Below are 25022 nucleotides of genomic sequence, written 5' to 3'. Positions count from 1 at the left end.
TGATTATCCCTTGATTACTGTTAATCTACCAACTTTGCAAATCTAAGGCATTTGAACAATTGAGAATTCACCCCGCCCCCACCCCCCTCGAGACAGGGTTTCTCTGTGTAGCCTTAACTGTTCTGGACTCACTTTGTAGACCAGGCTGGCCTCGAATTCAGATTGCCTCAAACAGAGATGCGACTGCCTCTGCCTCCCTAAGTGCTGGGGTTACAGGTGCATGCCGCTGTGTCTGGCAAGAATTTACCTTAAGATGTCAAGTTTAGAAGTTTCAGACTTATAGTCAACGGAGTATTGTGTTTAAGGGAAGACTTCAGATTATGTTTACCTTAAGAAGTAGTAAAGTGGGTGTTGTCTCTTATTTTTATTTTTTGTAAGTCTGAAGTTTGAGAAGCACCTTTATATTTCTGTGGCTTCAGGGCAATAGCTGAAATAAGGGATTCTAACTGAAGACACTAATTTGGAAGAATTAGTTTTTTCCCTCCCAACTCTACTCTTCTACTTCCTCTTGACTATCTGTGCCGGTAGTGTGCTGTGCTAATAGTGTGGGCCTTGACACTCAGAAGGGAATAAAGAAGGGTGGAGAGAAGCACACAGAAAACATTTAAAGCAGAAACCCATTTAGATATTAGAGTATTTTGGTAGTGTTAGAGGAAATGTCTCAGTTTGTAAGTAGGTATTATTTAACATGGCATCTGTTCCGTTTGTTAAGAAATATCCTAAATACATGCTTTCAAACAGGTGTCACTGTTATTTGTGGTAATAGTACTTCTGGGGTACATACAGATTAAAATAATGACTTAGATTGCCCATAGCAAATTTTGAGTTAATTGTCTGTTACTTCCACCTTGAAATTTTGGTGAAGAGGCAACTTTAGTGTTTATTTCTTTTTGGTAGGTACTCGTTTTTATTTAGTTTTTTTTTTTTTCTTTCTTTCTTTGTTTTTCGAGATAGGGTTTCTCTGTGTAGCCCTGGTTGTCCGGTACTCATTTTTAATTTGTTGTCTTGTTTTTAGAATATTCACGTTTCTACCATTTTTCACCTCTTCATACCATCTTGAAACTTTAAGAGATATTTTTGAATTCTTTTTTTTAAATCTCTTTTCTTTAAAGATTTATTTATTTATACATATGAGTACTCAACTTGTATTTATGTTTGCATCACAGAACAGGGCATCGGATTCCATTATAGATGGTTGTGAGCCACCATCTGGTTGCTGGGAATTGAACTCAGGACCTCTGGAAGAGCAGCTAGTGTTCTTAACCACTGAGCCACCTCTCTAGCCTGATATTTTTGAATTCTAACAGCTTCCTGTTTTATTTTGTTTTTATAATATTTGTTTTGTGTGTGTACTTGCGTTTTTTTAGTGGGGTGTGTGTGTGTGTGTGTGTGTGTGTGTGTGTGTGTGTGTGTGTGTATGTGTGTCTTTGTCTTTAAAGCCACAGTGACATGTCGTCAAAGGACAATTGTCCAGAATCAGTTCTTCCACCTTGTGGGCACAGGCCTTTGCCATTTAGCCATCACAGCCCCCAGTTTTGTTTGCTTGAGACAGTACTATCTACATATCTCTGGCTGTCTTGGAACTCACTCTGCCTCCAAACTCATATATTTGTCTGTGCCTCCCAAGTGCTGAGATTAAAAGTATGCACCACTACACTCCATGAGATGTCTTATCTTTTAAGAGCAGGAACTGGGCAACCCATGCTCCCCGCATGTCAAGGTCTTCTAAGCCAGTTTCAGCAACAAAGACAATGCACCTCTTCATGCAAACTTTGTCTCTAGACTCCTATGGTCTTCAGTCAGAATAGCTATGTGCTCAGAGATCTAGCCGCCTTTCTCAGATATAAGGGCTTAAACCTGGTGGCTCAGAGTGCCACAGAGTGCTGGTGGCTGCTTCTTCTTTTGCTCTCCCGAATTTCATTTCTCTGTGTGTGCTCATTCACTCTCTTTCGCCCCTAGTATGCTTTGGAGAGAAACAGACCCTGTCCCTCATAAGGTGCTCCTGTGCTGCATACCATAACCATTACACCTTCTCTGCTACTTTGCCTCCTATACACAACTGAGTGGTCTTGTAGTCTTCATTCCAGGATATCTTTCTAATAAAAAATGGCAGTCAATACAGCGCAGAGTAGAGCACTTGCCCTAGTATGTGCAAGGCTCCAAGTTTAGTCTCCAGTACTACAAAAACAAAAAACAACCCCTAAATCGAAGCTTATATTATAGAATTTGTAGTAGAGCGCATATTATTAGTTATATGAGAGGATAGGTGTTTTGGGGACAGACATTTCCACAGTGGCTTATAAGTAATTAATGCTGAATATTGAATTGTTTTGAATTTTTATTTTTTAAACTACTACTTAAAGGAAATGCAAGTCATTTAGGAATGGTACACTAGTGTCCATTAAATTACACCTAATAGATCTTAATAGACCATATACCATTGATCAGGAAGATCATTGCAATAGGCTCAGACTATAAAATTAATACTCACTTAAAAGTAGGTCATAGTAACTGTGGAGATTAATGAATGGGGTCTAGTGTTAAGAAATCCTTAAAGCCTTCGAAAGGTTTTGCCATGGAAAAATGGTTCTTAAAATATTTGGGAAAAACTAGGAAGATGAATCTGTCTGTTTTTCCGAGACACAGTTTCTCTGTAACAGCCCTAACTGTCCTGGAACTCACTGTGTAGACCAACCTGGCCTCAAATTCAGAGATTCACCTGCCTCTGCCCTCCCTAGTGCTGGGATTAAAGGTGTGTGCCACCACTGCCAGGCTAGGAAGATGAATCTTAATGCTGTATGTTGTATTGACCAGTTTGTGATAGATAACCAGTTAAGGGGGTTCATTTCTCAGAGAAACTACTTCTCCCTCTCTCAGTGGTTAAAGACCAAAACATTGATTTTTTTTTTCCAGTGTACATTTGTAAAAGCTCACTGCCAACCACTTCTAGTTTAAGTAAGTAGCCATAGCAGGTGAGGTGGTGTGTGCTTATGATGTCAGTACATGAAAGCCCAAGGAAGGAGTACTAGGAGTTCAAGGCCATTTTTTGGCTATATAATTTGAGGTCCTGCTTTAAAAACAAAACCCCCCAAAATTTGGAAAAACAAAGGAAGGGGATGCAGGCTATCCAGATGAGACCTGATAGGCTGTAGTAGGGGAGGAGGACCCCACCTGTCAAAAGGTCTAGGGAGGGGAATAGGACGGAAAAGGGGGAGGGAGTGTGGGAATAGGATTACAATCAGGATGCAATGTGAATAAATTACAATAATAATAGATTTTTTAAAAAGATAAATTAGTTCATTGAGGATTTACCTCAATAGAGATAATGAATGGCTTTTGCTGTGTCTTACCAGAATCCTATCCCTTCTGTTTCCATTTTTATAAAGCCATTTCATCTTGGTTTTCTTTTTGCATGGGATAACTGACTAGAGCTCAGAGAACTAGAGTTTGCTTTATTTTTTAAAAATAATTATTTTTACTTATGTTTCTGTCTGTCTTTTATGTCTATCCGTCCATGCCATGTGTGAGCAGGTGCCCTCTGGGGCCAGTGGAGGATGTAGAATCCCCCAGAACTGACGTTACTGCATGTGAATGCTGGGAACCAAACTTAGGTCCTCTGGGTTAACAGCAAGTACTCTTAGCTGATGAGCCATCTCTCCAGCCCTACAGTGGTGAACAGCCCTACTGTTTAAGTAAACAGTAAAATACTGAAATCTAGTCTATGGGTCATTAAATTAGTTGGGGTCTTCATCTAGTAATGGTGTTGGTTTAAGTGGGAGATTATGAGTAGAGTGTGTGGGAGTATAGTTTCCTGATCAGCGCATTAGCATTTTCTGAGAATTTGTTGGAAATAGAATTTCTTGGGCCTTGCCTAGACCCACGGCGCTCCGATTCTGAAATGGAGTCTCAGCTATCTGAGTTTTAAGCAGAGTTCTAGGTGATCTGATGCATACTGATGTTTCAAAGCTTGTGGAGTACAACCAGATTTGAAGTTCGACTTTGTTGAGCCTCATACTTTTAAGCTGTTGAGTTTAGATTGTTTTAGATCAACTCTTAGCTAGCTAACCTTCAACATGTCACAACTTACCCTAATGTTCTTATCCATGAATTTGAGAGCTATGTCTGTAACCCCAGTATTTAGGAGGCAGAAGCAGGGGTATGCAACTTTGAGCCAATCTGGACCACAAAGCCAAATGCTGTCTTCCAACAAAAATAAAAGCAAAAGAAAACAAAAACCCAAAGAAGTAAACAACTAGGCCTGGTACTAACATATCCCCTGTATCAAATTGTTGACAAGCATAAGATAAACTGGCAGATCATCATAATCTTCTGGTTAAGTTCTTTATAGAACTTGACCTGACATTTATTTGTACAAAGCCTAAAACTAGTTTTCTAGTAATTTGGCTGCTTAAAGCTATGTTTTTATTTTTTCTCTCTTTTTGCCCCCACAAAGCTCCATGGCTGGGGGTGTCATTACTTGTGCAGTGTTTGTACTTCTGTAAGGTTGTGATACTGAATAATTCCTCATGAGAAAGGACTTTCCAGAGCATAGACAATTTGAGGAATGTGTTCTGATTTCCTGCTAAATTCACTAGTGGACCATAGCATGGCTGAACGTTTTAATCATAATACCTCAAAGAAAGCCATCTTGGTGGAATCAGCAGTGAGATAAAGAACCGTTAACACCTTAATGCCTTTATGGCTAGACAGAATATGGATTTGGGGCCATTGAAATCAAAGGCAGTTTAGACTAAGCTGTGGACACCTGTATAGTCTAGGCAGGTTGGAAGTTAACTTTCCCTATTACTTAGCCATTGAGCACTCAGTTAATGGAAGTGAAGCCTGCAGGAATGGGCTTAATCCTAATTGAGCTGGCCTGAGAACATAAATGTCCAGGTTAGGTGAGTCTACCTCCTGGAAAAGGAGAAGCAGTGCGGGGATGTCTGTGTGAAAATGAGTCATACTACAGAGACATGGATGGAGGCAAGAATAAAACAGTCTAACTTTAAGCATTGTTCTTAGAAGAAAAGGATGAGTTAGTACAAATGGGATTCATTGTTCCTAAGGTAATATTTCAGTTGAATATCCTCTGCAGACTCAGGTTTTGACTTTCCAGGGACATTGTGCAGAAGTAGTCTACTTAGTAATGGCCCAATTCTGTAGAGTGTGCATGTAGGAAAGATGCCTCAGCTTCAATGGGTGGGTTAGAATGCTATGTAGGGAGTCAACACAAAGGAATTCGCAATAGCCAACTATGCTGAAGAGGTTACACAGTAGAATGTTTTGCTCCCAACTTTCTAGATTAGCAAAATCCAATTCTGTACTGTCCAGGATGTTAGCCATATCAGACTTTTAACAGGGAAGAAAATACACTCCTTGATCAATAATCCCAAGGGGGGAAAGACACAGGTATGGGCTATGTCCCTAGAACCATATGGTAGGTATTCTTGAGGAGTCTTTAGTTGATCAGCTGAGATGAAAGACCCTTCTTTAGGGTCTTAGTTTGTCATAGTGATTTGAGGGTTGTTTTCCTAAAGGGATTTCTGGCTTCTCACCACGCACCAGCTTGTCTACCACCACAGGTCCCTTTAGTCTCTTGTCAGTCAGATTCTCTATTATCCCACTGAGCAATTTTCTTGAGTCCTCTCACCTTCTGTGTCACATGGTATCTAGCCCCAACTGTGACATGGGACAGCTGTGCCACCTAATGAACACTTCTGCATGTCACTGCCCATCTTGGTAGGTGGCACTGTGCTTTTATGTAAGGGCTCCAGGGCCATGACACAGCCAGGCTTCACAGTTACGGTGTGCTCCCTGAGTACACAAAGGCATCTTTGCTGGTGGCAGAACTGAAGTGCAGCAGCTGTACCTGCTGCTTTCTATTGTGGTGCAGATATTTATCCTCAGCAGTGTGTCATATCAGAGCCTGAGAGGCTGGCCTGCTGTAAGAACTCCATCTGCGCCCGGGCACCTGGCTTTCATTGGCATGGAGCCTCTCATAGTTCACGCTCAGAACTTGGCTAGTGTATTCTGCCAGGCTGGCTCATGGCAGCTGGTAGTTGGTATAGCAGATGCCCAGGAACAGCTATAGTGTTGCAAGACACCAACCTGCAAGGTAGTGTTGTCTCCCGCCCCAGCCTTGCCTTCTATTTTATTGAATTTAAGCTAGTCACATGTGGTGGAATCCTTTCATATTGGACAGCACAACTCTAAATAAATAGACACAACCGAAGAGATTAAGGCTTATATTTTGCTTGCAAAAGATGTTTGGGTCTCTTGTAACTTTTCAAGAAATCTGAAGACCAGTGTGAGTAGTGTATTGCAGAGTTTAAATGGATTTCCCGCCTATATGCTCGCGTTGCTTTATTGTAGATGATGTGCTAAGAGAACTTACCACTTAGAAGCTCAGGCAGATCTTTGCTCTCCCTGACCCTTCTAGTGCTGAAAGAGAAAATTTATAGTCTTTTGGATAGAATGAATTCTTGTTTTTATCTCAGTGTCCCTATGAACTAGTTTATGTGTATTTGGCAAAATAGGTTGGCTTAAATTTAGTTTCATGGATCAATATCTTTTAAAATGGTTACTGTTTGCTTATAACGTCATTTGAAATTCTAAGCTTCTAGCATGTTACCTGTACCAAGTATACTCACATTGTTATAGTTAATAATACTATAAATACTGCACTATAAATTATAGAGAATCTTAAGATTGTATCTGGCATGTTAACTCTTAGTAAAAACAGGTTAGAGCTATTCCATCCTGTCCGGTTTGTTTTCTTAGAGCCCTTGGCATGCCTATGTTGAGTGTAGGCAATAGCTTGTAAATAATTGTGCTCACAATTAGCTAAGACATATTCATCTGCTGAAACAAAATGGCATTATAACCTTGGCTGCTGAGGCCACTGACAGTAGACACTTGAGTAAATTATGTAGAGGTTAGAAACACAAAGCCGGGCGGTGGCACAGGCCTTTAATCCCAGCATTTCGGAGGCAGAGGCAGGAGTTTGAGGCCAGCCTGGTCTACAAAGTGAGTCCAGGACAGCCAAGGCTACACAGAGAAACCTGTCTTGAAAAACCAAAACATCAGGTTTTTGGAGATTAAGGTAGGAAACGCTTAGAAGTGAAACAAACGGCAGATATTTCATCAGTTATTGTTACTTAAGCAATGTCTGAAGGGCTCTGCATTTTCACCTTGTTGCTATTTTTCCACATTAGAAATTAAGGCTTACATGTTAATTAGCTCACAGTTGTGTAATTTTTAACTAAACTGTAGCGCAAGGAGTTTATCCACTGTTTGATACCTCAACCTGAGTTAAATGTGAAACAGAACAAGGTAAAGGGAAGTGTGAGTAACACCCTCAGGACATCACGGGTGCTGTTAATGCCCCTCAGACTCTGCTTCTGTTTGTGATGCATCTTAAGCAGATTGATACTGGGCTTTTTTATGTTGATTGATGTTTTGTCTGTGTGGAATTAGCGTTAGAGACAGGTGTGAGCTGGCCATGAGGGTACTGGGAATTGTATCCAGGTCCCCTGGAAGAGTAGCCAAGGGCTCTTAACTGAGCAGTCATCTCTCCAGCTGCCTCCCCTCCTACTCCGTTTTTGAGACACGGTCTCACTATGTAGCTCTAACTTGTTCTGGAACTATGTAGACCAGCCTCATCTCAAAATAACAGATCTACCTACCTTTGTTTTGTAATTAAAGTCATGCAGCACCACCTCTGGCTTAATTCTTCAATTACTAAAGGTATGCATGCTGCGTGTATGCTTGTGCTATGTCTATATTCATTTGTTTTATGGTACTGAGCGTTGAGCCCCCCAGGGCTTCACCCACACTTGCTATTCAAAGTGGTTTGCTGCTAAACTACATCTCCAGCCCATGATTTGCTTAAGAAGCTGATCCTTCCAGCTTTTTTCTTTGCTTTTCAATTGCAGAATTCTTAGAGCCCTTAGCCAGGAACTCCCTGGTTCTTCTGACGTTGATAGATCTGTTAATTATGTCCTAGAGTTTTGAAAACATTCTCAGTGAGAATTGTTGTAAAGTAAGGGCTCCTCTATGGATTCATTTGAATTAGCCACCATTAAAATGGACCTAGACCGCTCCGGGTGGTGGTGGCGCACGCCTTTAATCCCAGCACTCAGGAGGCAGAGGCAGGCGGATTGCTGTGAGTTCAAGGCCAGCCTGGTCTACAAAGTGAGTCCAGGACAGCCAAGGCTACACAGAGAAACCTTGTCTTGAAACCCACCCCCCCTCTCCCCCCCAAAAAATAGACGGAGCATAAAGCAGCATTCTTAAAGTGTGAATTGAGACAGTTGGAAAGAGGGGATGGAATTTTTTCACTGTTCTTTCCTACTAATGACAATAAGCTTTTAGGCTTGTTAATTCCTGGGGAGATTCCCACATTTCTGATAAATGACCACACTCCAGGATGTCAGTCTTTATCACTAGAGACCAGTTCATTATCTGTCTTAAACAAAAACAGTCTATTAAAGCATTAGAAAATACAAGTGCATAGTATTAAGTATAATGTTGATTTTTGTGTAAACTCCAGCTTTGGGGATGTGATTCCACAGGAGAAAGATACAAGTAAGCTTTATAATAGTAGGCAATAAATGCCGTCTTTAAAAAAATAATCAGTTTGTTCTGTCAGTTGGTTTCATTGTCTATTATGCTGTTTTGTGGTACTGAGAAACAAAACCAAGGCCTTGTACATGATAGGCAAAGTGCTCTGCCATTGAGCTACATTCTAAGCCAGTGTTGATAGTGCTTCAGCCCTTTAACACAGTTCTTCATATTGAGTGACCCCCCCAACTTTAAAATTATTTTATTGCTACTTCATAATTGTAATTTTGCTACTGTTGTGAATTGTAAGATAAACATCTGATATAATATGCAACCCCTGGAAAGTGGTTGCTCAGACCCCAAAGGAGTTGTGACTCACAGATTGAGAACCACTGCTAAAGCCCTTGTTTTTTACTTTATTTTATTATTATTTTTTGGTGGTGGTGGTGGGTTAGACAAGGTCTTGCTATGTAACCCCAGCTAGCTTGGAATACATTATATAGACTAAGCTAGCCTCCACCTTCCAAGGGTCCACCAGTCTTTGGGGTTAAAGGCATGTGCCACCAAATCCAGGAGGGAACTATTGTCTTTTTTGAGACACGGCATTAAGTATCAAAGGCTGGTCTCCAATGCTCAGTCCACTTGTCTCTGCCTCCTGAGATTACATTTAAGAGCCATCACTGTGGCTCCAATATCCATTTTGTGAGCTGGTTGTATATATTTGTATGTTAAAGAGGAATAGTGATTTTCTTGGACAAAAGTTATGTCTTGCCATAGGAGTGTTGAGATAACAGTGCCTGGATCTGGATCTGGTCTTTTATATAGAGTTCTCTGGGTGTGTATAACACTAGTGCATGTTGAGCCATCTCCCTGGACCAGCCTGGGGAATTCCTCAGGCTTCTAGATATAGGATTGTTAGAAGAGACCAAAATTGTAGGGTTTGTTTTGTTTTTTGTTTTTAGTCTTTTTCAGGATCCCAGTGTAGGGAAAGAAAAAAAAATTTTTTCCTAGATAGGGTTTCTTTGTGTAGTCTTGGCTGTCCTGGACTCAGCTTTGTAGACCAGGCTGGCCTCCAACTCACAGCAGTCCACCTGCCTCTGCCTCCCATGTGCTGAGATTAAAGGTGTGGGCCACCACACCCAGCAGGAAAGAAAAATTAAGCACATTTTTATCCAATGTTGCCCTGTCAGACAAGGTACCTAGGGCATGATTGCTGCTTTGAGTCCACATATAGAGCCAGAACTCTTAACTTGTATGCAACGACTAAGCTCAATTCAGGTCTATATAAATAAATAATGAAGATGATTAAATGATGTACGCTTGTAATTTCTTAGAAATTAGCCAGGAATTCTGTTGAAATCTATTTAGTTGGTTTACTTCATTCATACACATATGAGCCCCAACTATTATTTCATCTATCAAAAAGGAGCATTTTTACCAAGTACACAGATGCTAAGTTTATAATGAGCAGAGATGCGAAGCTCCTGAGAGCTTTTCTATGCTGCCTTCTCTTTTGGGTGGTGAGTACTGAGACAGGGTTTCTTTTTGTAGCCCCGCCTGTGCTGGAACTCTCTCTGTAGACTAGGTTGGTTACAACTCAGATCTGCCTGCCTGTCTTTCCAGTGCCAAAGTTAAGCCAGGTATGGTGGTGCACGCCTTTAAAGCTAGTATTCAGGAAGCAGAGGTAGGTGAATCTTTGCGAGCTCGAGGCCAGCCTGGTCTGCAAAATGAGTCCAGGATAGCCAGAGCTACACAGAGAAAACCCTGTCTCAAAACCAAAAAGAAAAAAGAAAGAAAGAAAGAAAGAAAGAAAGAAAGAAATAAAGAAAGAAAGAAGTTTGTATCCAAGGACATACACTAAAGATAGAACAAGAATTTGATCTTTTTAGCTATAGAGCAAGTCTGTTTTCTCTAGCCTCTTTTGGAGCTCTGTGGTAGGGTTTGCCTATGATTGCTTATATTCTGTCTCCTTTTGAGGTGGAGGTCTACTCAGGGAACCTTTGGTTTCAGTCTTTTCAATCTTGTGTCTCAGCTTCTGAGTAGCTAAAAGGACAGTAGGTATACTTTGCCTCATCCATCTTATTCTAAGGTTTTGCAAAATGTTTTGTGAGTTTGGCTTTCTTTCTCATATAATTCATATGTCTGATTTTCATATGGAAAAGAAAGTTTTATTTGGCCAGGTGAGGCTAGAGGGAACTTGGCTTACAAACCTCTAGCTTTATTGTCATCTTGAGATTAGATAAGCTTTGAGAGATTTTATTTTCCAGTAGGTCAAATTTTGTCAAGATTTATTTGATGCAGATATTTCTTATTTCTATATATTTTGTTTCCTTTTTGCTTAAGAGGAGTAGGACTCTAGAACTACCAGAAAAACAAGTATTCCAATAATTTAAAAAAAATTTTTTTGGGGGGGGACCAAATGGCTTTAGAGAATGAAACATAAATAACTAGGATTTAATTAATCATTTGTGGTGTTGGGTTTTGAACCTCCTTACAAGAATCAGATCCATCATTTCCTTCCAGGAAGTACATTTCATATAGTTTTTGATCAGTCAAGAGAGGATGGAATTTTCAGCAGTACTAATAGTGGCTAGTTGCCTGTTCTTATTCCATTCCTCTCCCCCGCCTCCGCCCCCAGGATATTTTTGTGTAATCCTGGCTGGAACTCCCTCTTAGACCAGGCTGGCCTTGAACTCAGAGATCCACCTGGCACTAGTGAGATTAAAGCATGTGCCACCACTGTACTCATTTCTTTTTAACGATTTATCTATTTATTATGTATGTATACAATGTTGTGTCTGCATGTACAAACTGCATGCCAGAAGAGGGCACCAGATCTCATTATAGATGGTTGTTAGCCACTCTGGGAATTGAACTCAGGACCTCTGAGAGAGCAGCCAGTACTCTTAACCTCTGAGCCATCTCTCTAGCTCCTGTTACTCATTTCCTATTGCAAGACTGCTTGCTTCTTAATTTCCTCCTAGCTTCTAGTACAACTTAGCCCAAACTGTTTCTTCCATCTGAGATGCACCTAGTAGAAAGAGGAAAGTAACTTAGAAACACAAAACAATAATAAACATAGAAATATAACAGCAGCAAGACATTCAAACAGTTAATAGCACCAATACAATTAAATTACTCTTTGAAAGTTGATAATATAGGAATTCTGTTATAATTTTTCAGAATAGACTTAATTTCTTCATTCTTTTGTGTCCCTTGTGTTAGTCTGCCTTCTGATTCCTTCCTTTTACCTGCCACTTGTGTTTCAGAAGTTTTTCAAACTCGTAGCATTGTTGTCATCCATTCATTCTGTTTCTAGACTGTAGAGTCTAGAGACATCTTGGAGATACGTCTTCAGGTTAAACTCCTAGTTGTAGCACTGGTGGGTAAAAGAAGGGATGAAACACATGAGCCGATTAGACATTGTGGGATTCTCCTGCCTCAAGAACTGTGTGCACCAACTAGGCATACTTTATTTTTAAAAATGTCATTTTAAGCAAAGTGTGTATCTAGTAAAGATTAGCGGTTACCTTTGCTGAAATGTGTATATTTCCTTTCCTTTAAAATTGGCCACATGGGGGCTGGAGAGATGGCTCAGAGGTTAAAGGTTAAGAGCACTGTCTGCTCTTCTAAAGGTCCTGAGTTCAATTTACAGCAACCATATGGTGGCTCACAGCCATCTGTAATGTGATCAGATCCCTTCTTCCGGCCTGCAGGTGGACATGCAGAGCACTGTATACATAATAATAAATAAATAAATATTTAAAAGCTTGTCACATGTTGAGAGTCTGCATGTTGCTGGCTCCTGTTTTAATGTATCTTTCTCTTGTACATTAATTACATGATTGTATCCTAAACTCTTTGAAGATAGAGTTGTCTGATTAGTCGTTAGTAGGGGGTTTGGACTTGAGAGTACATGTAATGGTTGTAAATTAGCCCTCACAATATAATCCTGAGTCTGGTAATGCTAAGAATCCCTTTTCTTGTCCTCATTAAACATCAAATCCTGTATAATGCTAACCAGAAGCTGTTCCTAGTGTGGGAAAAGATGGAGTATCTTTATCATTTGGAAGTTTGTTTCTTTCTGCTTTATTTTTAAATGTATGTGTGTGTGTGTGCCCTTGGAATCCAGAGCCAGTGTTGCAGGCAGTTGTGAGTTCACTCAACATGAGTGCTGGGAACTGAACTCAGGACCTACAAGTTTCTTTGCTTAAAAGCCCTTTCAACTTAAAGGAGGCATGCTTTGTGCAATGATGATGATGATGATGATATCTGGTGTTTTCTATCTACTCATTTACTTATGTGTCTTTCTAGAGTAATTGTATTTAATTGACAGTTACACACTTCTGTTTTTTTGAAGACTTTAGGGTTCTTTCTGTGGTTTCATTTAGAGTTTTCAAATGCTAAGAATTGAAATAGGTGGCGCCTCTGCATATAAGGCCTGCGCTTTTGCGTGGGCTCAAGCAGAATGCATATGCACAAGCCATTGGGTGGCTGAATTCACAGTAAATAAGGTTTTATGGTGATATAGTACACAGTGGCTGGCACTGTGCTCAGCTGTCAGTTAAATTTATTGCAGTCCTTTTTGCACTTGACAGGTACTTGGAGTGTCACAATTATTTTTACAAGTATTTTAACAATATCTATTCTTTGACAAATCCCAGGAAGTATAATTAATCTTTAAAGGCACTAGTATATTCTCTGCAAACAATGTTTTCACCATGCATGATAGAGCTCGCTTTACTTTTTACTTACTGCCTCCTCTGACCACAGACTTGGTCAGGGTTCCCCCACTATTGCCTTAAATACTTGGCTTCAGTTAGCAAATAAAGTCTCACTATTTGAGTACAGCTTTCTGTTTTCATTAGGGCCTTTTGTCCTTCCAACTTCTAGGATCTAAGAGAATGTTCCTGTTCTCCTCTTCCTCTACATTCTTTTCCCATGAAGTGCTTCTATTGTCCTGATTTTTTCCATTGTTCTTAATCTCTTTGCTATCACTGTTGTGTGCATGTTTGTATGTGTGTGTTTTCTGGGGTGTTCCCCCCATCCCCCTTACACATTGCGTTTCAACTAGCTTCCCTTAAGTATGGTTTTCTTTCTCAGATTGAAGTAGCTGTCATCCTAGAGTAGAACACTCTGACCCTGGGCTAATATTATCTATTAAACTTCATCTTTTGGTACCTAGTATGGTGGCAAAGGTCTGTTATCCCAGTATTCAAGAGGCGGAGGCAGGAGGATCTTGAGTTCTTCAGTCAGCTTAGCAACAAGACCTTCTTTGAGAAACTCAAAGGCCGGGGATATAACTCAATAAGAAAACAGTTAACAGTGTAAAATAAGACTTTGCATTTGATCCCTAGCCCCAATCCCCAATTTTTTTTTCAAATTTTTTGTCTCCTTAATACAATTTCTCTCTTGGAATTAGGCTCATTTTCTTCCTTTACATAATAGCAAAACATAAAGGATTGGAAAGGGAGGGAGTTCTTAGAACTAAGGGCATGATCTTACAAATATTAATTTTTCTTTCCTTGGGGCCTGGTATAGAATAGACACTCAGTTATAAATATCACTTACTTTGCTGCAGGTCAGGAACACTTAATTTTTCTTTTGTTTGTTTTGTTTTTTCTGTGTAGCTTTGGCTATCCTGGACTCAATTTGTAGACCGGGCTGTTCCCGAACAAAGAGATCCACCTGTCTCTGCCTCCTGAGTACTGGGATTAAAGGAGTGCGCCACCACCACCCGGCAGCAATACTTAATTTATATATAATGTTATTATTATGAAGCATGCTACTACACATTTAGTAGACTTAAGTTAGATATAGTGTCACTTGCTTCATAGTCTCAACTTCTTGGGAGGCTAATTCAAGAATTCATTAAATGAAAAAAAAAATCTCTCATAAAAATTGCATATCACCTAGAGTTATCTGAAGGCTAAATTGGACTGTGAGGATTTGCTTCCAAGATAATTTCATGTGGCTGTTGGAAGGAAGAATTAGTTCCTCACCACATGTGTCTGAGTGTTTCTAATGTGGTAGTTAGCTGGTTTCCACTAGAAAAAGAGAGCAAGAGGGAAGTTCCAGTGCCTTTATGAGCTAATGTTGGGTGCTGTATACTGACATTTACTTGTAGAAGTGTGTGAGAGGGTAGATACACATTTGCAGGGCAGCATCAGATGTCTTTTGTGTTTTGTTCTTGTTTTTGTATTTCGAGACTGGGTCTCCCTGTGTTAGCCTTGGCTGTCCTGAACTCACTTTGTAGATTAGACTGGCCTCGAACTCACAGCGATCCGCCTGCCTCTGCCCTCCAAATGCTGGGATTAAAGGTGTACGCTACCATGCCTAGCTAGCATCAGATGTCTTCATCAGGCTCTCTCTGCTTTATTTTTTAAAGATTTGTTTTATTATTTGTCTGTGTATATGTATGCGAATAGATGCCGTTGGAGGCCAGAAGAGGGTGTCAGATCTACAGAGGCTAAAATTAAAGGAGGCTGTGAGCTGCCCCTAACTTTAGTGCTGTGAACTGAACTGTTGTCATGTCTTAAAGAGCAGCAAGCGCTCTTACTACTGAAACTTCTCTCCAGCTTCTTTTTACTTCATATTTTTGAGATAGAATTTTTCACTCTCTTGGGAGTTCCAGGGGTCTGTCTCTGTCTTTCCAGAGTTGGGATATATGTGCACAGCAATAAGCCAGATTCAGAATACACAGTATTGTGAATTTCCCTTATGTGTTCTTAAAAAGACATCACAAGAAATGGGACTAGGAAGGGAACCAGTGGAAGTGGGGATAAGAATGAATAATGAAGGAATATTATTATCAAAGTACTTTATATGCATATTGAAATGTTTTAATAATGCCTAGGATGTAGGTAGCTCTGCTAGTTTCCCTAGTACTGCTGTGATAGTTACCTTAGCAAAAAGTGGGGGAGAGACAATGTAATGACAGATCTTAATATTTTATACAACCAACATACATCAAAACAAAACAAAGAACCGCAGCCCTTACCTCTAAGAGAATTAGAGGGGGTAAAGAGCAATTAATGTTTTAGTAAGCAAAGCTCATACCAAGAGAAAATTGATTAAATCAGTTTTTACTAAAATTTTACAGAAAAATTAATGAAATAACTTTTTACTACATTTAAAACGTAAGTTTCTTTAAACTGGTTATGGTGGCTGCAGAGATAACTTAGCAGTTATGAGCTCCCACCCCCGACATGGAGGCTCACAACCATCTGCAGCTCTAGTTCCAGAGAATCTGATGTCCTCTTCTGGCCTACAAAGGCATTTCATACACATGGTACATAGACATCCATACAAGCAAAATACCTATATACATAAATTAAAATAAATCTGTTTTTGAAAAGTGACTAATTTAATTATGATAGTTCACTTTTGTAATCCCCAACACTTGGATGTTTGAGGTTGGGGGTATCTATCCAAAACAGCAATCCAGCGACTAACAGAAAATATCCATAGTATCATAATACATGTGGGCAAAAAATTGCACCCCAGAAATATATAAAGGACCTGTAGAGGCAAGTGGATCCCTGTGAGTTCAAGGCCAGCTTGGTCTACAGAGCAAGTTCTAGGACAGCCAGGGCTATACAGAGAAACCCTGTCCTGAAAAACCAGACCCCCCCCCCAAAAAAAAGGGGGGGGAAGAGAACTTGTGTGACTCAGTAATAAGATGTACACACTTACCCAAACACACACACACACACAAATACTGCAGTGGGAGAAACTGCAGTAAATACTTAAAGTAAGAATAGTCAATAAGCACAGTTCTTTAAACAATCATTTAATCATTAGAAAAACAGGAATTAAAAACCACAGTGGTTAAGAGCACTTGCTCTTGTAGAGGACCTAGGTATGGCGGCTTATATCTGCAATTCCAGTTCCAGAGGATCCAGTACTCTTATGACCTCTACAGGGACCCAGCGTGCGCGCACGCACACACACAGTGGATTTACATATATGCAGGCAAAACACTTATGTATGAAGCATTTTAAAAAGCAGTGAGGCAGTATATATGTCTTAGTCACTTATTTTGCTGTGAAGAGATGTCATGATCAATACAACTCTTATAAAAGAAAGCATTTAATTGGGGTCTTTTTATAGTTTCAGAGGTTTAGTTTATTATCATTATGTGAGGGAGCTGGAGAAGTAGCTGAGAGCTACATCTTGATTCTGATCTGTTGGCCAAGAGAGAAACCCAGGGCCTGGTGTTGGCTTTTGAAACCTCAAAGCCCACTCTAGTGACATACTTTGTCCAATAAGGCCACACCTTTTAACTTTTCCAAAAAATGCCATTCCTTGATGATTAAGCATTCAAACATGAGTCAATGGGGGTTATTCTTATTATAGCCACCACAATATATACACTTTGTAGAGTAGCAAAATTTAAGGTACTAAAGATCATGTGGGCCAGGCATTGTGATATACTCAGGAGAATGGATCTCTCAGTTTAAGGCTAGCCTGATGTACATAGAAAAGCTCTTGCCAGACAGAGCTGCATAGCTTTACCTTAAAGAGAAACAAAGGTAAGCCTGATAATTCTAGATGTTGCTAGTGATTTGCATCAGGTTAGGACTCCAACAATAGTTCATGGAAATATATGATAGTCTATCACTTAGGAATATATAGTTTAGCAGTTTCCTATAAAGTTAAAAGTACATTTTTTATATGACTTGGCAATTTTATTTTACTTCATTTAAAAGCAAATATCCACCACGTGAGTTGTAAATTACAGGACATCTATGTAATGGAAGCTAAATGAAACCATGGAGGCAGCTTAGTGGCTGCTTGCTTCCTTCTCATTCATATGTTCCTGAATTTGAGGCAGGGCAATGGAGCGTATTTGTAAAATCTTCCTTCCAGAAGGATGTTCTTTTGTGGCCACTTTGGCATTTGACTTCTGTTTCTATAGCTGTTTGTTAAGGTGGGCAGGCAAAAGATAACTTATGATTCCTTGTGACCAACTTGTCTCTTATGGTTGCAGATTCTCACAAACACAAAGATAAACACAAAGATCGAGAACACAGGCATAAAGAGCACAAGAAGGAGAAGGAGAAGGACCGGGAAAAGTCTAAGCATAGCAACAGGTAAGGATCGACCAACAGGGCTCCTCATTCAACAGGGAATTGATCGGCTTCCACGGGTAGGTATCAACTCTAGATGAAGCCAACAGCACGGGTAGCAAAGCAAGAGACTGTATTTGCTGAAGAGAATGCTTTGATAAGTCAGGCCTCACTTGGGATAAGATTGTTTAGATCTAAAAAAACAAAGCAAGCAGTTTAAGAAAAAATACATTTCATAACAACTGAAGTATAGATAGAGCTATTGTAATAGACTGCTTAGTCAAACATGCAGAGATTGCCTTGGTAAAAGCGATTTGGTGTCATTGATTCCTAGATTTTAAAGCTATATTTATATTTTAAACTTGATGTTTCAAAACTATTTCATTAGTTTGTCTTATTGTCAGCAGACAACTTAAAGACAATATTTATATCCTTTTGTAATAAGTGTTGGTTTTTGTTTGTTTTGGTGTTTTGAAGCATGGTTTCTTTTTTTCTTTCTTTCTTTTTTTTTTTTTTAATTTTTTTTATTTTAAGGTTTTTGAGACAGGGTTTCTCTGTGTAGCTTTGACTACCCTGGGCTCGCTTTTGTAGACCAGGCTGGCCTTGAACCCACAGCAACCTGCCTGCCTTTGCATTCCAAAGGTGTACTTCACCACGCCTGGCTCTGAAACATGGTTTCTTTGTGTAAACTTAGATACCCTGGAACTAGCTCTGTAGGCTAGGCTGGCCTTGAACTCACAAAGGTCCACCTGCCTCTGCTCTTCTGAGTGCTGGGATTAAAGGTGTGCCACCACCACCTAGCCAGAAACAAATTTTTTATGAATCATTAAAATAACCAGTTAAGTTTTCTCTATGAGAACATTTCTTCCCAAATCATGTACTCATTTTGTTTTTTTCTTATCACCTAGTCATATTAGTTTGCATTTTATTTACTCTTAATATTAATCTCAGCATTTGAATCAAGTTTTGGTTCTTGTGCATTTTCAGCTTACAATTGTTCAGCTAATAGTTTTATCTACCAAAATAGATTTGGAGAGCAAAGACTATTGCCAAGGCTAAGGAAACACTTTTCATGGTGATACAAAAGACATAACAATTCTATTTTCTGTATAGTTTCTGTAGTATTATCAATGCCTTAAAATATGTACACACAAACTATTAGAATTGAGAGGAGAATCATTATTACAGCCAGTGATTTTACTCTTTTATTTTCAGTAATTGTTAGTACATGTTTTTTCTACATGCTAGTACATGTAGAAATCACTAAGGATGCCTGGGTGAGGGTTGGGGGTTAAACAACAGCAACCACTAGCTGAGCATGGTAGACCAACACCTGTAATGTCAGCATTCCAACAGTCTAAAGCAGGAGGATGACCACAGGATTGAGGCCAGGTCTAGGCTGCATAGTGCAAGACACTAACTCAAACACTTGAAAGTAATAAAGTGCAGTATTGCCTAATTTGACTTAATTGACATTTCCAGAATAGTGACACCCAAGCATTAGAGCTGTGTTTGAGAGCTGAGATAAATCATACTCTGCAGCTAGCCCTTCTTAAAAACAGTTTGACTCCTCCATGCCTTTTCATCTTTTTTTTTTTGCAAGGTTCTCATTTCCTTCTAATGTGCATAGTAGTTCCGCAGCAGCCTTTGGTTGCCTTCCTCTGCTGTTTTCCCTTGTGATTTGCCTTCACCTTATACTGTGTATTGAGCCATGTAAACTTCTCAAATACAACATCTTTTCTGATATCACTAGGCCTTATAATACGCCATGGCTGTTTGTAGAATAAATACCATGGTGCCCTACACTCTCCATTCCCCTACTGTACTAGGGCCTTAAATGCTAGGCAACACAACATCACTGAATTGTGTATATCCCCAACCCTTTTTTTAGATTGATAAAGAGATGGGGTCTCAACAAGTTGCCCTGACTTGTTCTTTTGGAACTTGCTTGGTAAGCCCAGGCAGGCCTGGAATTTATGATTTTACTGCTTTAGCTTGCCAAGCATCACTATTACAACTGACCTTTCTTGTTGTTCCCTTTCTTTTCTTTCTTTCTTTTTTGTTTTGTTTTGTTTTGTTTTTTTGAGACAGGGTTTCTCTGTGTAGCCTTTGACTGTCCTGGAACTCACTTTTTAGACCAGGCTGGCTTCGAACTCAAGATCTGCCTGCCTCTGCCTCCCGAGTGCTGGGATTAAAGGCGTGCACCACCGTGCTCCGCCTCTTATTGTTCTCTTAATACTCGTTTTAGTAATATCTTTCTAATCACTCCATATTATTAATTTTCTATGTCTTGGCCTAATTATTATATGGTCCCACGAATATATTTTTTTCATGGTCATTACCAGGCTTAGGTCTTGTGAGTAATCCTCATATGAACAGTGGTACATGAACTCATATCTGAAGTCTTGTTTTCAATTCTTCTGGATGTATAGATCTAAGAGTAGAATTATTAGATTATGTCAAGCCATCATTGTTTCTTTTTCCTTTTGAGATACTAGGGATTGAACCCAGGTTACATTCTACAACTCAACTACATCTACAGCTTAATTAATTGTTTTATGCTGCTGTTCTGGCTGATGTATAGTGCAATAGGAAAAAAAGAGTTGTTTCGTTTTTTTCACTTACCATGAAGGAATTTTATCATTGGTAGTGATGGGAGGCATATTTTATAAGTCAGATGATTTTAATGTGACTAGAAATTTGTTGGAGAAAACATTTAAAAGAAAGAGGTTAATATTTAAAACAATCCTTTCAAAATGATTTTGTGTTGACATATAACTTCAACCATAACTTATTATAATGAATAGAAAGGATAGCATAAAGTAAATGTGTAACCAAGGACTTAGGGATCATACTTTCTTCTTATCCTGTTTTACTAAAATCATTTTGTCAAAATAAAATGTCTCGGGCTGGAGAGATGGCTCAGAGGTTAAGAGCACTGGCTGCTCCATCAAAAATCCTGAGTTCAATTCCCAGCAACCACACGGTGGCTCACAACCATCTATAACGAGTTCTGGTAACCTCTTCTGGCATGCAGGTGTACATACAGGCATAATATTGTATATATAATAAATAAATCTTAAAAAAATAAATAAAGTGTCTCCTGTGGGCTGGGATTAAAGGCATGTGGCAACACCACCTGGCTATTGACATACTTTTTTGAAAGGCTACAATAATTCTATAGCCTTTATCTTAGAATTCTGGCCTGTCCACTAATATATATGCCCCATGATTTTCACTAGATTTCCTAATCTTTTTCTCCAGTCAACTTCCTCCTCTTCATATTAATATGTGCTTCAGATGGTCTTTGTGGAGTGCTCTACAGATGTGAGAAAATAATATTTTGCTCATCTATCACAATTACAGTCTTCTCTGAGTAAGCACACACAGATTTAGGCAGCTTTTCATTTATTTGTTTTGTTTTGTTTGACAGAGTTTCAAAATGCACTCACTATGTAAACCAAGCTGATTTAACCCACAAAAATGACCATGCCTCTGTCTCCTAAGTATGGAAATTTAAGCCATTCCTTACCATGCCCAGCCTAGGTTGAGGCTGGTCTTGGTATACAGTTTGTCTTCTAATATGCTTTTCTTTTGATGGAAATAATGAAGAAACCAGTGGTCTTTTTATCAGAAAGTAGCATTGAAAGAATGTGGTCTGAGTTTGTTTACTCATGACTAAGTGTGGCTGTGAGACTCTTCATTGATCTGTGGTTTAGTTTAGGAGGATAGTTAAACGATAGCTTGTAAGGAAGCTTAAAGCTACTTCTGTTTTGACCATTCCCTAGACAGTTTTTGCAACAAAGTAAGTAGGTTATAGTCTATCTAATACAGTCCAGTGTACTGCGTTCCTGTTTTTAGTTTATTTTCTGACCAAACTAAGCTAACTCTGTGACTGTTATCCTCCTTTCAGCTATTACTGTGAGGGAGCAGGCATTTGGAACGGACTTCTGTGTCCCCTTTTCTAGATGGTAGCATCGATTATTTGTCAGCAGATTGCACTTGGAACCCAAGTCCAGGAATTACATTTCTGTGGAATGATACTACTCTAAATAGAAGAGTTAACCTTTCTTTCTTCTGGTGCTATGGGCACAAGCCTGACAGGATCCCGCCTTCGTTATTTGGTTTCACTTAAGGGAAAAAACAAGGGAGCATATATTGAAGATGACTTGATTAGTTTGTTTGTGTGGACAGGAGCCTGAGGTCATGTGTACAAAAGTCATAGTGCTATCTAATAAGGAAAGGTTGTGACTCCTACATCCTCAGTAGATTATTCATTATAGTCAAAACAAAACAACTAAATAAACTCCCTGCATGAACAAAGTGTAGCAAACTTACCCAAGTACAAGCACTGGCCCCATAAGTATGTTACAGGTTCCCCAATTTAAAAAATATCAGCTCATTGTCCACTGCCTTTCTCTTTGGACTCCCAACTTTCTCAAACTTGTCACTAAAAGCACTAGCCACATCAAATTCTAATCTTAAGAAAACCTCATCTTTAACTGTCTCCAGTGTTTTGGCTTGTGACATTGCTTGGTTACACCAGTCACATAAAATTATTTAGTTATCTAGCCGGGCGTGGTGGCGCACGCCTGCACGCCTTTAATCCCAGCACTCGGAGGCAGAGGCAGGTGGATCACTGAGTTCGAGGCCAGCCTGGTCTACAAAGCGAGTCTAGGACAGCCAAGACTACACAGAGAAACCCTGTCTTGAAAAAAAAAAGTTATCTATCTATTTATTTGTTGTTTGGTTGGTTTGCCTAACCCCCTCCCCCACCCCCCACGGTTTCTCTGCGTAGACTTGGCTGTCCTGGACTCACTGTAGACCAGGCTGGCCTTGATCTCACAGAGATCCACCTGCCTCTGCCTCCCCAAGTGCTGGGATTACAGGTGTGTGCCACCATTCCCGTCTTTATTTTTTATTTTATTAGATTTATTTTATGTGTATAAAATGGATGTCTTGCCTTCTAATATGTATGTATGTGTACCAAATATGTGCCTGGTGCCTTAAAAGATCAGGGCATCAAATCCTTTGGAATTGGAGTCATGTGGATGATTGTGAGCTGCTATGTGGGTGCTAGGAACTAAATGTAGGTCCTCTGGAAGAGCAACAAGTACTCTTTACTGTCTCTCTAGTGCTCATTGAGTTTTTAATAATGCATCGATGGCCTTATGTTGGTGATTGTGTGTGTGTGTGTGTGTGAGAGAGAGAGAGAGAGAGAGAGAGAGAGAGAGAGAGAGAGAGAGAGAGAGAGAGAGAGAGAGAGATATTTGGCATAAATTACAGTCATTTGGAAAGAGGGAACCTCAGTTGGGAAATTGGCAAAATGCCTCCATAAGATCAGCCTGTAGGCAAGTGAGGAGGGTGTTCTTCATTAATGATTGATGTTAAGGGCTCAACTCACTGTGAGTTATGCCATCCCTGTGGCTGTATAGCAAGGCAGGCTGGGCAAGCCATCCAGAGCAAGCTGGTAAACAGCGCTCCTCCATGGCTCTGTTTGGCTTCTGTCTTGGCTTCCTCCAATGGATTGTGACCTGGAACATGTAAGCCAAATAAACTTTTCTTCCCAAGTTCCCCACCCCCACCCCACCCCACTGGACTTGCTTTAGGTTTTTTTGTTTCGGTTTTGTTTTTCAAGACAGGGTTTCTCTGTGTAGCCTTGGCTATCCTGGGGTCACTTTGTAGACCAGGCTGGCCTCAAACTCATAGAGATCCACCTGTCTATGCCTCCCTGAGTGTTGGGATTACAGATGTGAGGCACCATGCCTGGCTTCCCAAGTTCCTTTATTTTTTTGATCGGTGTTTTGTTGCAACAATAGAAAGCAAACTAGGACAGAGGAGTAACATTTACAGTTCAGATTTTTAAAAAACATTTTGAAATAAAAGGACTATTTTTCTAGCTCCCAACGTGATACTGGGCTTGTAATGTGACCAGAGAGCTCCTGTAATCATTCATAATCAGGTTTTCTTTAATATTAGGTGTGATATTGAAAAGCACCACAAAACAAAAGGTCATGTCATTCACAAGCTGTGTCCTAATCTAAGTATCTTGGCTTCTTTGCCCCCTTCTCAGTTTTCGTTGGCGTGGATAACAGTACCTGCCATGGCAAGCTTCTGTATTTGTTTATGTACATGATAGCTCATCATAAACTGTAACATGCCAAGTAATTAGGATAATGATGGCAACAATGACAATTACCACAAAATCTAATAGAAGATCATGTAGATAAATGCAGCTGTCAAGTTTTTTAGTTGATTTTAATTCAGCAGTTAATTATTGATACATCTAATTTGGAGCTGTGGCATTTTTAGTTATTTCTAGCCTTACTGTAGTGAATGCTTTCTTTGCTATTAAGATTTCACAGTGGAGGCAACTTATTGTTTTTTTGTTTTTTGTTTTTTTTAGATGGGATTTTTCTATGTTACTCTGGCCTTCCTAAAACTAGCTCTGTAGACCAACAGGCTGACATCAAGCTCAGAGAGCCTCCTGCTTCTGCCTCCCAAACACTGTGATAAAGGCATGTACCATCAGGCCTGATTCAGAACTTTTAGGGTTTGCTGCATTACATAGTTGGCAAGTATTAAGGGCTGGGTCCTGTTCTCAGAAGATGAGCAGAATTCTGTTAAACCTAATATTGTTTGTTTGCTTTACTTTGTTTGGGAAGTAATAGAATGGTCGAGTTTATGACTCTGGAGACAGACTGAGTTCAAATCCCCAGTCTTTCTCATTAAGTGAAAAAGTTACTTAATTAAATGGGAAAGTTACTTCTGTGCTTTGATTTCCGGATGTGTGAAGTGGATATACCAGGGTTTTGTTGTAACAAGGTGTATATGTATTAGGTGGAACTATTCTGCTATCTGCTAAACACTATAATTTTGATCATAAGGAACAGATTTTGTTGGCTTTCCATGGCCAAATGTAGCTTCACAACAGTATCAGACTCAGGGTTCTGCGTGGAGCCCACCCTCTTTTAATTTTTCCTAAAGAACCAAACACTTTTCTTGTGCAAAAGAGAAATGTTTTACCTTCCTGGCTTCTTACTGCCATCCCTGCCTTGTCCCTTCTCACACCTTGCTTCTAAGTACCTTAATGAAACCCTGCCCTTCTTCGCTATTGTTTACTTGGCTCATCTGAGAGTCACAGACCAGAAGGCTCACTATTGTCACTTTAAAAATAGCATGGCTCCTTTCTTAATCATCATCTTCACCATTATTATCATCATCATTGGAATTCAACTGTTTGAAGCATAAGACAGGCATGACCATTATGAAAAGAAGGCTCTGCTCATTATTTTTTTAAAGATATATATATATACACACACACATATACATACATGCTACAAGAAGGCACCAGATCTTATCATAGATGGCTGTGAGCCACCATATGGT

The 25022-nt window shown here is 39.6% G+C and overlaps 1 protein-coding gene across 1 annotated transcript in view; it reads left to right on the top strand.

Moving 5' to 3' along the window:
- The window catches only part of TOP1 (DNA topoisomerase I), an 89580-nt gene that overhangs the window by 5286 nt on the left and 59272 nt on the right, over nt 1–25022 (top strand). Inside the window, exon 3 of the mRNA XM_084776241.1 lies at nt 17555–17657. Within this exon, the coding sequence (XP_084632367.1) occupies nt 17555–17657 (103 nt within the window). The remainder of the gene's footprint in view (nt 1–17554; nt 17658–25022) is intronic.

Source organism: Acomys minous, assembly GCF_964271855.1.
Source record: "Acomys minous genome assembly, chromosome: 3".
Lineage (NCBI taxonomy): Eukaryota > Metazoa > Chordata > Mammalia > Rodentia > Muridae > Acomys > Acomys minous.
This window is presented reverse-complemented; position numbering and strand designations above follow the sequence as displayed.